The 16,527-nt window shown below is 39.4% G+C and overlaps 1 protein-coding gene across 1 annotated transcript in view; it reads right to left on the bottom strand.

Moving 5' to 3' along the window:
• LOC103608091 (latent-transforming growth factor beta-binding protein 1-like) overlaps positions 1-14,687 on the bottom strand; it is a gene marked incomplete at its 3' end in the record, with an annotated part of 72,042 nt that extends 57,355 nt beyond the window's left edge. The window contains exon 1 of the mRNA XM_008592537.1: positions 14,517-14,687. Coding sequence (XP_008590759.1) covers positions 14,517-14,658 — 142 coding nt within the window. The remainder of the gene's footprint in view (positions 1-14,516) is intronic.
• Between the last annotated feature and the right edge of the window lie 1,840 nt (positions 14,688-16,527).

Below are 16,527 nucleotides of genomic sequence, written 5' to 3' on the forward strand. Positions count from 1 at the left end.
TCTGTCCCTTAATTTTGGAACAGAATTAGGTTTTATTTATCGCCACATTTGTTGTTTTTCAAAGAGCAAGTATATGAAGGCATTTGTTATCAGTCTATCACTCACCATTTCCATAAATAACATCTTTATACACACACACACACACACACAGGATATATATATATATATATATATATATATATTTATTTTTGTGGAGCACTGTTGTTTGAATACATGCATATACTGCACAATGAATCACTTAGGATAGATAGCATAGTTTTGCACCCATTAGTCCATCCCTTCTCCTCCCCGCCTCCCCAACAACATCTGTATGTAGAGGAGCAAGTAAACAGACTAAATAGATAGAGAGCTATCAGGCTATTTGTTTACCAAGGAACAAATTTCACAGCTTATTCATAAGCAGAAGCAGGGCCATCAGACTATCTCCACCATACACTCTGAGAATTAGGATTCTACATAATCTACATGACGAATACTTCTGACAAAATCAAATCCCTTAAAAGGGAATTAAGATATTCTCCCATCTAGACCCAGCCTAGCCTCATCTCCTACCACATCCCCAGGGAGAGCCAGGACATTAGCCAGGCCACACATTAGTCAGCGGTGCTCACTCACACTCCTGCATCCTTCGCATGCAGTTTCCTCACCCCAGAAAACCTCTCCCTTTTCTTTCCCACCTTCCACTCAATCAAACTACCTCCTCCCCCTCCATGACTTTCACCAACCTCTAGACACAACCAAACGTTACAACCCTCTATTCCCCCTTGACTCTTTGCAAGTCTTTCTATTTATGTGTGTTTCTCTACTTTTCCCAACTTCCTTTGGCTTCAATCAAGCCGAAGAAAATAGTTTATATTTTTATTCTCCCTTTCTATCTATAACAAATGTCCCACCTGGTGACTGTCCCTCTTTGGGAATGGGAGAGAGTACATGATAAGAGGCAAGTGACATGGGAACAGAATGCAGGGGTTGGAAATAAAGATAAGTGATCAAAGGTGAGAGGAACTGAGGCTGGGAAGATGGACAATGCAAAGGGCAGAAAAGGGACTTCTACTCACACAACTAATAAGTGGAAGTCACAAAACTGTAAAGACGCTGCATGGCCCCAGGCTTCCATTACCTTCATAAAAGGCACTTGGAAATTTCCCTCTGATATCAAAGGCAGACACAATGAAGGAAATGGCTTATTACACTTAACAAAATTTAAATTCTGCTTAAAAAAAAAACACAAAGTCAAAAGACAAAGCAGGACAAAGCAGAGAAGGAAACCAAAACCTCCTGGGCTCTGAACAGGCATTCTCAGTCACTGGAGCTACCAGGCCAGAAGTAGATGCCTTCATGTGGCCCTGAGGGATTCCAATTCTTTCATGCAGGCAATGAAAATCCAGAGCAAACAAAAACAAAGTTATAATCTGAATGCATTTTATTTTAAGAAGCACTAAAGACACTGGAGATATGAACATTTTTGTAAATGCCGAAAACAACTCTCAAGTTTGATGGATTCAGATGGAAGAAAAATCTGTTGAAGCAATTATACAGAAAATTGGCATTTTTAAATCTCTGAATTAATTTAAAATTATAGCATCCGGGAATCCAAGCTTGCAGAATATCGATTCTGCCATTTATTTCATTTTTTTTTTCCAGTACAGACTTCTCTCTAGCTCAGTTTTTAAATGACTCCATCAAGTGGCCCCAACTACTCCCCTCAAGGGACTACTGACAAATTCAACAGATCTCATCATTAGGAAAGACTTCAGACTATTCCTTTTCTTAAAGTCATTATATTATATCTAGCTACACCCCAGTATCATATGATAAATAAAATTTAAAATAATTAGTTGTCAATAAGAAATGAATTACTGATGTGCAATTGTATAATGCAGGTTTTCCAGCTGTCAGCTCGGCTAATTCTTTTTTAGGTTATTTTCAACTTCCTCCTTTCTTTTGACTCTCATCAAGAGAGTGTCTTTTCTTTGAACACTGAGAATTTTAAAATATGTCCACAAATTCCCTGACACTTTTCTTCAAGAAGTGAAGTCTAATATCCTTTTGAGTATAGATAGGTCTTTGTGACTCTTGTCTAAAGAACAGAATAAAAAGAAAGTGATAGTTTGTGACTTCTGAGACTAGATCATAAAAGGCAATGCTGCTTGTCTTGGTCTCCCTCTGCTGGATCACTGACTCTGGGGAAAGCGAGCTCCCACGTTGTGAGGACACTCAAGCAACCTACGGAGAGGCCCCTGTGGCAAAGAACTGAAGCCTCTTCACAATAACCATGTGAGTGAACTATTTTGAAAGCAAATCTTCTAGCCCCAGTCTAGCCTTCAGATAACTCCAGCTCCTACTGATAACCTGACTGCAACATCATGAAAGAACTTGGGCCAGAACCAATCAGCTAAGGTGCCTCTGAATTCTGAACCATGGAAACTGTGAAATGTTTGTTGTTTTAAACCACTAAAATTGGAGTAATTTGTTGTGCAGTAATAGATCACTAACATAAACATACACACACATTCCTCTTTTCTGCTTTTCTTATTGCCTAGATTCTGAGAACACGAAAACAAAAATCACGAACCTTTCTAAATGCACAGAGCACTCACTGTCTGCATGATTGACAGACATTGTGCAGTAATAGATCACTAACATAAACATACACACACATTCCTCTTTTCTGCTTTTCTTATTGCCTAGATTCTGAGAACACGGAAACAAAAATCACGAACCTTTCTAAATGCACAGAGCACTCACTGTCTGCATGATTGACAGACTCAAATGTGTATCAAGTGCCTACTAAGCTAAAGAGCTCAAATACACACCACAATCATGTAAGCTAAAATTATACCCATTTTGCAGACAAAGAAATCACAGAAACATTCACCAGAAGCTTGACCAAGGTCATTTTGTTAGGAAATGGTGGAGCTGGGATTTTAATGCAAGTCCTTGTTCTTTCTTCAATAACACAGTGCCTCTCCTACACTTGTAATGAGCATTGTTACGAAAAGTATATGACATTAAGCACTTGAGAAGATTGGGATGAGGGAGGGAAACCAACATAGATGGAACACTGGCTATGTTACACATTTGGCAGTATGCTAGATATCTTACATCCTTCATCTCACTTCATTCTCACAACAGTTCTATGAAATAAGTGTTAAGATTTTTATTTGACAAAAAAACTGATATTCAGATGTTCAAAGGGACAGAACACAATAAAACCACTCACAGGCTCCACCCTCCAGGATCTTGAAATCTGGAATGGAAAAAAAAGACACACACGGATTAATGCTATCCAACTCAATCTACCTCACAAGACTGTGGCAGAGGCCACATGAAATGATTTGTACAGATATAATTTATAAGCTGTAAAATACTATGCAAATGATAGAGGATATCATTACATGTGGCCAGCTCTTAGTGGAACAACTGTGAGAAAAGCTCAAACCAGCAGTGGCACTTAACTCATGATAGATTATAGAGCAAAACCACCTCAAGATGTTTGCTTTCATGATCACAACTATTGCTAAAGACTATAGAATAAAGCAATGTTGTATCATGGACTTTGGATCCTACATAATTTCCAGATACAACCTGATTGCTTGACTGTGTTTCAAAGGTATCAGATTAGATTTCCAACATCAGTAGAACCTACTGATTAGAAACGTTTATTTACTGTTGAATAATTTTTGTTTAGCTGAACAATTCTTGCCACTAGCTCTATTGTCAGATAAATAATTTTTAAAATACATTATTGTTTTGCAAGTCCTACATATAATTTTTTAAATCTACAAAATTTTAAAATATAGTCAAATTTTGACTTCATACTCACCTAAAAATAAGTTACACAAAGAGCTAAAGTGGCACTTTTTTAAATGAATAAGATTTGTTTGGGCAATTTTTAACACATATTTTTGGTTTCTAACTTAAGTTTATATGAGTAACACGTAAGGTACATTTTAAATAGTCAAATAATGTACTAGTATTATAATGTAACACACAGAATCAACACAAAGTGCTTAGTACAGTGGTTGGCAAACAGAAAGTGCCAAATAAATGAGGAGAAAGAGGATGAAACCTACAGTGTCTTTGGTGAGGACAAATGAGCCTATGTATAAGTTTCCTAACTACCTGATCACCAGTGACAAAAATAAAATTTACAATACTTTCAGCAGTTTTTTTTTTCTTTCTCACTATATGTTCTCGAGGTATATTAAGGTGTGGTTTGGAAACTGGGATCCCTGACAAGAAACATTATGAATCACTTTCTCCACTAAGAGCCTTTGAAAAACTCCTTTATAGAGAGGCATTTTTGCTCTATTTCCATGTTCAAAACATGGCAGAGCATGCCTGATATGTATTTACACACATACTGCATTGAGGTGGCCAGAAAACTCATACCAAAAAAAAAAAAAAAAAAAAAAAAAAAAGGAGCACGATGGGATTGCAGGAGTCTTACTGAAAAGGTTCCCCAATCCACACCCACTAACCAACTGAAGCTGGACAGTCTCCATTCCATGTGAGCAAGAATCCCTGAGATCTAGCTGAAAACGCTTCTGTTAAAAATCCAAATGGGTACTTAGACATGAACATGGTGATACATCAGGTCCTGTTGACCCCCAGGCCAGACACAACAACCCTCCAAGTGTTGCAGGCATCTCAGGGAACTCTTAGAACTGACCCACCCACTCCGCTCTCCATCTGCCAACCCATCCCAAGCTTTCTGAGAAGTGAGGGGGTGTGGACAGGAGTAAGAGCTATAAAGAGAGTGGAGAATTTTTGATTGATGCATAAAGGAAAAAAATATAAATCAAAAGATTTTGTCTGGGGGAGAATTATTCTGTAAGCCTCTAAAGAAAAGCAGATGCCTGCTTCAGCCGGCCACTCCATGGAATGTAAGCAGAAAGTGTGGGAGGAAGAGCTCTGGTTTCTGCTGGATCCCAGTCAGGCGGCTGCAGTAAGGAGATGCACCTGTAGCCATTAAGGGGCGTTCACGAAGCAAGGAGCACAGCTGCCGGGTGCGGGTGCTTCCAGGCCTCCTTAGGGGAGAGCACTCAATCCCACACAAGAAGCCTAGGGCCCACCAGCAACACCCTCTCACCTGCTCGGTGGAAGCTGTTCGTTCATTCTTTCACCAAAGTTTTCTAAATGTTTCTAGGACACAGGGATTTTTAAGTAATTGTGATATTTTTCATAAAAGCAACCACTGCCAATTTAAAATATTTTCATTTGGTTAAAAAACTAGAACCTTCCAAAAGCAAATTTGTAATTAGGGCTACAAGAATTTTTTTTAAATGGATCATACTTTATGGATAATATAAGAAGCTCAGAAAAATGACTATTTGAAAAATACACACACATGTATACTTAATTGAATATGTGTGTATATATACATATCCATCATACATCCACACACACACATATTTCATGGTTTAAAGTTTGCCTGTCAGAAGAATTACTCAAGTATAACCATCCTGCAATTACCTCTTAGGAAAGAAGGTCTCCCTCCTACTCCAGCTATGTATCAGCTTCTGCCTGCTTTGTATGGGAATGAAGGGGAAATAGGGCAACTGGGTTTCAGTTTGGGTGCGTTTCAATTTCACATGGGGCTAATACACAGAAACATTTAGAAAAAAAAATAATGCAGAAAAAATCATAGAAAATCATAACGCAAGTCTTTTTTAAAGAAATGTCATACAAAAATATAAGAAAGGTACTCATCCTTACCTCAAAGTGGGGACAGACGCGTGCTACAAGGCAGTCATTTTAAATAGGAGAGGGTCTCTTCTGTAAGGAAACTAACTCATGAGAAGACAAAGTATTCTATTTCCATTCCCATGGGAACATCTCATGAGCAGTATTTTGTATGGTCTTGTTTATTTTGAAACAAAACTATCATTTTTAATTAGCTCTAATAATGATTAATTCCCTAGGAACTATTTTCCCACTCAGAGATAAAATCAAGCAAAGCCATCAATTTCCAGCAAAGAAATCCTAAGGCTGACCAGGCACGCTATCTCTTTTTCTTTTCTCTTCCAAATGCTGATTTTTTCCTCCCAAAATGTTGCTTTGCCATTTCTCCAATACACACTGTAAATTCACTTATTTTTTTTCTAGAAAAAGAAAAATCACAGTTTGATTCTAGAATATTCTGGAGCCATAAAGTATTGATTTCTCAATATCCTGAACTCAGATAGTCTCAACACTCAGGAATATCCTTGAACTTCCTTGTTTGTTATGAAATCTTGAGCCCTTGGAATTAAAACCTCTCTCTGGCACTAAAGGCTGCCATAGAGGAATTTAAAGTACACGATGCTTCCCTCGAGAAGGTTTTCCTCCATCACTCTCTTCATATTTCTGGATAAGCTTCTTGGAAGTGTTTATAATCAATCTGTGTCAACCATTTCCCAGTTATCTTAAGCTTTGTGTGGCCAATCAGGAGGCAAAAAACATTCACGGTCACATATCTTCCTGAACTGGATGTGATCAAATAACTCAGATAAACCATGCCACTCACACCAAGGCACTACGTCCATGGCAAGACCGCTCATGCAACTTTCTTTGCAATGGGTCATACCCTGTCCTTCGGTAAAATCTGGATTCTCAAGGAAACCAGCTCAGCAAAACCCTGTTCATCCACATTCACCAGAATGTTTTCTCAAACATCAGTCTCTACACAGTATAATGTTGTCTTGGCTTTCAAACCAAAGAATTTGCCAGAAATCATCGAAGAGTAGATGATTTTCTTCTAGCTGCCTTTGGTGCTAACACCCACATGGCCATATGGCTGGGAAACTGTTGCAAGGTTCCTGATCCCCACACAAAATTGTGCGTGAGTGACCAAGCAGCTTCAGGAACTTGTTGATTTCTCAAGGGAAGAAGCGCGAAGCTTTACTATTATTCCCTCTTTAAAGCAGTCTTTTCCCACTAGTATTCCTCTCAAATGCTTAAGCTCTTTTTGCTGGTTTTCATCAGCTTCTTGAAAGACCATTTCTTCCTGGTCTAACTTTCACTGGCATTTAGGACCCATTGTATTGGTGTGGGGCCAATCCCAAAGACACGTTTAGCTGCACATGACAAGTTAAAGGTAGTCTGCACACAAGGAAGCTTTTCAGTGCTGCAGAACGTGTGTTACTGGAAGTCTCCTCTCCTTCCAAGTATCCCCGTGGTCCATCTGCAAAGTTCTGCTCTAAAGGGCTCCCAATCAAGTCAGTCAGTAACTGTCAGTGAGGGTGTCTCAGAGAAGTGGAGTTGCCAACACCCTAGATTTCTCCTGCTGCTGCTTCTCGCCTTCACGTGAGGTGTAATCCCACTCACATCCTGAACTTCAACAAACCGAGGTTACGGTGGATCTCAGGACCAGACTCTTCCTCACCAGCATTTTCAAACGGCTCTTCCTCTGAAGACCTCCACATTGCAATTCATCTCATACATAAGCATCTGGCTCCAGTTCTTCTCCTCTGTACTTGTCATACCTATATTTGCCTTTATTCACATATCACCCTAGGGATTCTTCCCTCTTTTGCAAAGGGCCAACAAGCAGAAGATGAACTTGGTCTTCCATGCTCTGAAGCCAGCTTCTATCCCATCATGGGTGCTCTCAACCATGCCACGGACACCCTCCCTGTGCACATTCTGTAACTGGCACTAGGCATCAGAGCCTTTAATCAATGGTTTTGCCCAGTTCCTTGAAGTGGCTGGCAGAAGCAGACTTGTGCAGGTCAAACACTGCCTGTCTCCTAATGTTCAGATTTGTTTTGCCAAAGCAAAAATCTTGGACGTCTCCTCTAACCTCCGCAGAACCATTCTTCTCACTCAGGCAACCAGGAAGACCCAGACAATTTTATCGCTAACCTCCTTGCTGTACCAACCTGCAACCACAGAGAATCTTCACTCCAGACACATGAACTTCCTTTTTTCCAGGAGACATAAGTATTTGTCATCAAACTATAAGATGCTTTCATGTCTTGTCCTGCTTCTTGATGTCAGTCTGGACACAAGCCTGAAGGCTGATGCTACCAGCCACACATTCAAGCACAGTGTCATTAAAAGGGTAAAGATGTCCCATGTGCCAAAGTGTCCACACTCTTCATATCCTGGGACTATGGACTGTGCTCAGGCCAGAACTGAGATGGAGGGGCTCAGGCAACAAGGTGGCTGTGGCGGGAACAACAGACCCTCTGCATCCTTCTCAGACTAGAGCTCAGGAGCCCTGGGTGGCTGTTCTATCTTCAAATGGAGGAGCTGGGAGATTTCAGTCAGCCCGTGACTGACCACTGGACGAAGCTGAATTGACTGGCCTGTTGCAAAGACTGAGAGACATCAGCACGGACCAGAATCCAGGGCTAAGATGTCCCCCGTGGTGCCAGCACAGGCAGTAATTACATTGTCTTCTGTCAGAAGTGGCCTAATGAGGGCCGTGTGTGTGCTTTTCGGCTCTATGGCTGCTTATTTAAATTTAAGAGGTCAAGTTTAACACTTTGAGTACAAAGTGGACTTGTCCTCACTTTTTTCTATTTTTGGCAATTTTTTTTATTGGTTATGAATATTCATGGGGTACAAAGCTGACTGTCATCACTCATGCCCAAGATGTGATGGACAGATCCATACTGGCAACATGCTAATTACCACAAATTATGATTATACCCAGTGTGCCCCACCCAATTAATCCCTGACCTCCCTCCCCATCCCCTCTTTCCCCCTTGTATCCTTAGGTATGCTCTCTTCCTCTACAAGTCCAACGCACACTATGTGTTTGCAATGCCAGTCACTGTCCCACTCGCCTGACCCCCTCCCCTTTCTCATCTTAGCACACTGGAAGATCAATTCGCAATTATTTTAAGAGTCTGACTTGTACCTATTTAAAGACCTTTAGGAAGTTAGTGCATAAAACATGACATCTGCCTTTCCTGAAATTAGAACTTCTGATTTATTGAATCGAAAGAACCAAAATTTTAAAAGATGACTTTGAAATATAAGTAATCTACATACTAAGACCATCTTGATAAGAAAACAACTGGGATAGGTAATGAGAAATCCAATTTAGAAAAGTTCAAATTTCTTTTTTTTTTTTTTCAGTTTTTGCTTCAGTTTTTATTGTAAAGACCAGTTACAGAAGAAAAACAAATGGTTAATCAATCATAGTAAGAACATAAAGAAATTGGCTATGTAACAATCTTCCTACATGCATGCATGGCTCAAAATAGCTTAAACAGTAAACTATCAAAAGAGTCATAAATCTAAGCTATGTGACATGCAAAAGAAACAATAAGATAATCATTAAGAAAAGTTCAAATTTCTAAATCAAGCCAAATATTAAAGTGATATGGTAGAAAAGGGACTAAACAGGCAAATATTTAAGTCAGAGATTCCCTAATCTTTTAGTTCTAGGACTCCATCACACAGTCTGCAAACCAGTTGTCTAGGGAACCTTTTCAGTTACATGGATATTTCTGCTCACCCTAAAGATCTCCTTTATGAGTAACTCTATGTTCTCCTTAGTAAGTTCTCCAGTATAACCCTGACAATAAAAATGACATTCTAGCATAGACTATAATAAAAACATTATTTTCTGGTTTTAATATTATCAAGTATCCCATGGTATTTTACTACAACAGCAGATAGTATGATGTGGATACTTATCACCCACAAGATCTTTTCCTCGTGGGTCATGCCCAACTAACCTCTTTATGTGTGAGTTATTCGGGTTTGCTCCTGAGCATATGCTATTCTAATCTTGACTGACCATTTTTATAAGAGTTCCTTTCAAATGTTTTATTTCAATTTTTCTTCCCCTAAGCTAAAAATAGTGCTAACCAATGCACAATAGCATTTGGTTTACACACAGAATTCTTTCCTAAAAGTCACCAAAGAAGACACTGGATACAGCAGACCCCTCCACCCCACTCCATCCGTAGGACTTCTGAGAGCTGATGAGCTTCATTCTTCGGAGGTGATGCTGAATCTTTTATAACTACCTATTTGGCAATAATTTTTTATAAATGTTTTCATGTTATTTTAAGTTGAGATATAATTTGTATACCATAGAATTCACCCTGAAGTATATAATTCAGTTTTTTAGTATATTCACAAGATTATGCAACCATCATAACCACCTAATTCCAGAACTTTTTCATCACCCCAAAAGAAACCCCTTACCTATAGTCACTCCCAATTCCCCCTCTCCCCAGTCCCTGGGAACCATTAATCTACTTTGTCCATATGGATTTGCCTATTCTGAACATTTCATATAAATGGGATCATATAGTATACGGTCTGGATTCTTTTCACTCAGCATGTTTTCAAAGTTAACCCATGTTGTAGCATGTATCAGTACCTCAGACCTTTTTATGGCTGAGTAGTATTCCATTGTATGGAGTATCTATCTCATTTGGCTCACCCATTTATCAGTTGATAGACATCTGCGCTGTTCCCACTTCTTGTTTACTATGAATAACGCTGCTATGAGCATTTGTGTGTACAAGTTTTTGTGTGAACATGTGTTTTCAATTTTCTTGGATATATACCTAGAAGCTAGAATTGCTGGGTCGTAGGATAACTCTATATTTAACTTTTTTGAGGAACTCACCTTGTACCTTAATGTGTAGCTATCCAGCCATATGGCCATAAGTGGTTCATCCAATGAAAATGTTATTTTTACCAATATCAGAAGGCTTTCTATAAACAACCAGAAGTAATATCCATTACTTTACCAATTGCTGTGTGTCTTGTCACTCTAATATTAAAAGAAACTAGACTTATCTGACATAGTGGTTTCTTGACAGTTTATGCTTTTCTGGCTGCCTTCTAACTCAGCAGAGATGTATCTGAGAATTGTCATGGTGTAGAGGGTGTGTTAATGGGGACATTGACAATGAAAGACAGTTGGTTACAGACAGGGTCCTTTGGGCAGCTTTCGGTTCAACTGTCATGTTCCAGGCACCAGTTGATCGGGTCCAAAATCTAGATGTTTAGTAGGCTGAGAGACTGTAAGGCACTAGATCAGAGGTTGACAAACTATAGCCCATCAGCCAAATCCAGCCATCCCACCCAGTCTTTTACAGCCTGCAAGATAAGAATGATTTTTACAATTTCAAATGGTTACATTATAAATAGACATGTAAGTTCCTATATAACATCTTTAATTTGCCTCTTGGCACACAAGCCTAAAATATTTACTATCGGGTTCTTTAAGAAAAAGTTTTCTGACCCCTGCTCTAGATAATACTCATGTAAATTAAAATCTTTTAAGACCAATAAATAAAGCAGGATATCCTTTACCAGTGACCAGAGAACACCAAACTCTGGATGTCCAGTTATCTACAAAGTGACTCAGAATACTAGTAAATACACAGAATCAAAACAGGAAAAGTAATGTGTGTGCAATGGACAGGAATGGTGAGTATGTTATCGAAATTCTGGGAAATTCCAATAAAATATGCATTCCTCCCCAAAAGAGAGCGCCTCACTAGCAACTTGATGGTTTGTTTCCCCCTGCCTAGTTTGTGTCATTTGGGGAGTGCTGCATTTGACACATTAACACATTTCACTTTACTGAGTCCATCACCCCCATGCTTATCCCTTCCCTCCGTATTCTTTTTTTTTTTTAAAAAGATGACCGGTAAGGGGATCTTAACCCTTGACTTGGTGTTGTCAGCACCACGCTCAGCCAGTGAGCGAACCGGTCATCCCTATATGGGATCCAAACCCGGGGCCTTGGTGTTATCAGCACCGCACTCTCCCGAGTGAGCCACAGGCCGGCCCACCTTCCCTCTGTATTCTGACCAAAAGCTCTTTTCCCTTATCAAGTGTCAATAGCAAATCCTATTCACTTGGGCCCTCCGTATTCTGACCAAAAGCTCTTTTCCCTTATCAAGTGTCAATAGCAAATCCTATTCACTTGGGCTTGTAAAACTGCTGTCGTCTCCTCCTACTATGGGCTGAATAAGTTTCACAACACTTAAAGTTCTAGGTATGCATCATTATCACTGCTTGCAAGATGTCAATATTAAACCTACCAACTGGTAATTAACCTTTTTTTAAATCCCTTTTAAGGGGGCAGGGAGGGGAGAGACACTTGTTCTTTGCCAACCTAAATGTTTTCTCTAGTACAAGCAGCTTCTCAAAAATAATGGTAGTGGACTGCTACGACCCACACCAATCCTTCAATTTCATCCCAAGATACATCATGTCCAACTGATCTTAATACCTTCTATTTTTCTAAAGAGTCAGAATTATCTGCTTCTGTCTGACCTTCAGATCTTTCAATGAGAAGTTAATCTGTTTGCATTCAATCTCTCCTATAAAGATAAAATGGAGATACAAAAAGCTTCTGCTTTTCCTCAGACTTCTCTTAACTTTTGCTTCCTTTCTGTTACATGTAAGGATTCTTTGGAGCCTCCTCTTTTATCTAATGCAGAGTGGGAATGTGGGGAGACAGAAGGCTTTTAGGTCCTTCCTACTATTTGTACCTCCTCCTTTCCAGTTTTAATCTTTCTATTGCTGTTCTTACTCAATTTTGCTATTTCAGTATCCATAATGGTCTTGCCAAATTACTCCTTTTTAAAACTTTCCAATCAGCTCTCCAGCTCCCAGTAGAGCTCTGGCCTCAGCAAAAATAGCCACTTCTCCCTTCCTGTTCTTCCCATATGCCTGTTTTGGTTAATTCCTGAGCCTCTTTTTAAACAAAAGCCATCTTCTGGGGTTTGAGCAGACAACTCCATCATCGTGATAATGTGTTAGTCCACATTCCTTTCCTAGCTCCCCACACTGTAGAAAATACATTCAAACAGGATGGGTGGTAAAGTTATGGACAGTACAGATTAAAAACTAATCTTCACATTCTTCTAAAATATAATTACATCTTCTGGAAGACAGTTCAACCAAGGTTTGGGAGTTTAAAATACACATACGCACAGTGGGAATTTTCATTCCAATAACAAATCACCAATAACCAACCAAAACTACATCTAGTCTCTAGTTGGAATACCTGTGATTCTCAAACCATCTTTTCCTGACACCTCCATATAGTTCAGAATTCTCTTCCTATTCAGTATACTCATGAACTTTCAAAAACTGTCTTCCCATCAAATTCTAATTTTGAAGAGCTTCTGAAAAAGATTCTACATAAACCCCCAAGGAAATAAGATGTACCTATTTTTGGTTTATTTTTAAAGTTAGAATTAGAAAAATATTACACACTCATGAAAAAATATGCTATTAACTACTTAAAGCATCTTCAAATGATGGGGAATTGATCTTGCCTAAAGGTGAGGAGATGATCTAAATGATTTCCACATTCTTCCTGAAGGTCCCCAGGGCTTGCTTCCCTCCTCACCCCAACAAATCACAGCAAACTATTGCTCTGGGGTGCAGCCCAGATTGGCCACCAATCACCAAGCACAACTTTCTCAAAAGGTGAAAAGCGAATATACAAACCAGCAAATAGATAATTCTTTTAGATAAATGACCAATACTGAGGGAAAAATCCAGTACAGAAACTGGAAGGTGGGGGGCAGAGAATCAAATCCACAACAGATACAGACTTCCCAAGTGTCCAATAGTAGTAAAAACTCTATCTTGGCTATTTATACTATTTTTGGTGGTGAAAGAGTACTTTTCCACCTCACGACTGACATTCGCATTCATTACTTATGGCACAGGCCATCAGTCCACGTGCGACAGAGCAGGAAGCCGCTGGAACACGAGTGTGCATCTTGCTCTGGCCTTTGAATGGTCTGTGACTTACTCTTGAACATTTGCTCCAGGTGCTGCCAGCAGACACTCTGCAATACCTAAACTTCACATTCCCCACCCCCTGAGCCACGGCTTGTCTCTGAGCTTCCCACATAGTGAGATATTAACCAAGCTGGCCATTGATACGACAGTTCTTTACAAACCCAGAGTAAAATCTGCCACACCATCTGCTTGATATACTTGGACCTTATGGTATGGAAATATCCACTGCAGGTGAACCTCAGAGAGTGATACAGGACGTTTCAGACACTTCAGAAGGAATGAACCCTGGCTAGCTTACTAAAGAAAATATTTCATCAATGTAAACATGCCAGATATAAACTGTACCTGAAATTAGAACAAATATGTCTCAGAAATGGAGCTATCTTGCAGAAACAGAATTACGGGCACATCACTTTGGTTTCATTTCCAAAATCCAGGAAAACTGCCTTTCCTCAGAATAAGGAAACCATGCTAAATACCTGCTCTCTGGTTTTTTTAGGAACCAATGTGAGTTTTTTTAAAATCACTCAAATTTTATCTACTGTGACACACTAAAGCCATCTAAACTGAGCAAAGTATTTTTAAACTATGACTCTATGAATGCAGGAAAATGGTTGACTGGACTATACTCACACTGAAAAGGTTTTTTAGGAACCAATGTGAGTTTTTTTAAAATCACTCAAATTTTATCTACTGTGACACACTAAAGCCATCTAAACTGAGCAAAGTATTTCTAAACTATGACTCTATGAATGCAGGAAAATGGTTGACTGGACTATACTCACACTGAAAAGGTGCTGCGACTTGATCCTTCCCATATCTCAAAGGGAATGAGCCTTCAGTGGACTGCTCTCCCGAAATCACCTTCTGGGCTGGAAAGTACTTGGGCTTGAGCACATATTCCTGGGTCTGGCCATGATGAATCATCACATTCTGTGAGGAAAGGGGTGTCACTCTGGGAAGAAACAAAGTGAGGATAAGGAAATAAATAATGGATTTTTAAAAACCAACTAAGAAGGAAAGAATAAGAAATTTGTTAAACTTAGAGAGCAGCATAAATCCCATGCAAGGATCACTTTTTCCTTCAAGTACAGAAACTGACCATTTGTGACATATAAGGAAGGAACTAACAGCTTACCCTTGGAAACCTCCAACATAAAAGGAACTCTGCCTATCATGTCAAGAAGCCTAATGATAAACAGTTTATTGAGGTGGATTTTATCAGAGGATTCAGAACCAGACTACCATAAGCATTTACGCAAAACATACAGCTTTATATTTAAGAAAGAGAGAAAGACACATACACAAAGAGGTTCGTATGTAAGTGACAGCACTGGAAATGGAAAGGAAAGGTATGGGGGAAAAAGAGTACAGGAAGGGGATTGTGCAAGAAATTCCCAGCTTGACGAGTTAAGCAAAAATCAAGTATAGACAATTAGAACCTGTATGGTATAATGTGACCCTCCAACTCTGCCTAATGCTAGATTTGTCAGTCAACCTCTTTGAGCCTGTTTCCTCATCTGCAGCATAGAATCTCTGCCACAAAGGGCTGAGCAAAAAAGAAAAAAATGCATATTAAAATCTGAACACACAAAACCTAGGGGGAAAAAAAGAAAAAACAGAACAACTTTAATTCCCTTTTGAAATATGAATTATGATGATGCCTTAGGGAAACCCTTATTTAATTTTTTAATGCTACATCTCATAATGGTCTCATCTTTTCAATAACACAAGTCAAGACTTCTGGGAACTTCTGAATATAATTACTATATCTTCAACCTCCTGGCCCAACCCTTTGTTTTCCGTGACAGTTCTCTCGTTCTGCATGTAATGTATACTTTAAAATTATAAGTCTTTGCCTAGATTCAGTCATTCTCTGAGGGACAGAAACAAAATCATTAGCTAAATAAGACTAATAAGTAATGAAAAATATAAAGAATATATGCCAACTAATTCCAGAATATGTATAATTGCTACTGAACGTGTTAGAACAGTGCATTCTGGCAGTGAACTNGGCTGTGGGGTGTGCCTTGTAGCTGAGGTCTACCCTCCCCTCCTCTCTGAAGCGAGGAGGGTGGGGAGCAAGAAATGAGCTGGAAGCATATGGATGCACAGGCTCCTTTTCCCTAAACATAAGAGAAAGGTAATAAGACCAAGCTATACCAGGTCTAGAGGCTTTCTGACAATCCTCAGTCATCACTAACTTAAGGAAATCAGTACTTAAATCTCACTACTATCGAAGTATTCCCCAAATTATAAACACACAGCCAATATGGAGCTCCACAAAGCTGTCCCCCATTCCTCTACCTTCTCTCCCTTTTCCCCAATGAAAGGTGGAAGTGCACAGGCTCAGTCAGCAGACTGACATCACGCTGCTCCCAGCCCCACGGAGAAAGAAGCAGTCATTGGCAGTCCACCACCGAGGCCAGGAGAGGAGACCATTGCATTACTCACCCCATGAAAACTAAGTGTAATCACAGTGCTACTTTCTCCCTCCATGGTGGGTATCTACCCTTTCCTCTAATTTCATCATTCACAGTTATTTCCACTTTGGGCCATCTCCCAGGCTTACAAATATACATCCTCTTTAACTCTTCTTCCTTTCCTTTTCTTTTACCTATTTCAGGAAAAATATCTCTCCCTTCATTTAAATTGGGATTTTCTCTAAGGCTCTACCAAAAAGCTCTTAGCGCTGATAAACAATTTCAGTAAAGTTGTAGGATATAAAATCAACATGCAAAAATCAATAACAAACTAGCAGAAAATGAAATCAAGAAAGCAAGCTCATTTAAAATA

The sequence above is a fragment of the Galeopterus variegatus genome, unplaced genomic scaffold, assembly GCF_000696425.1.
Source record: "Galeopterus variegatus unplaced genomic scaffold, G_variegatus-3.0.2 Scaffold8004, whole genome shotgun sequence".
Lineage (NCBI taxonomy): Eukaryota > Metazoa > Chordata > Mammalia > Dermoptera > Cynocephalidae > Galeopterus > Galeopterus variegatus.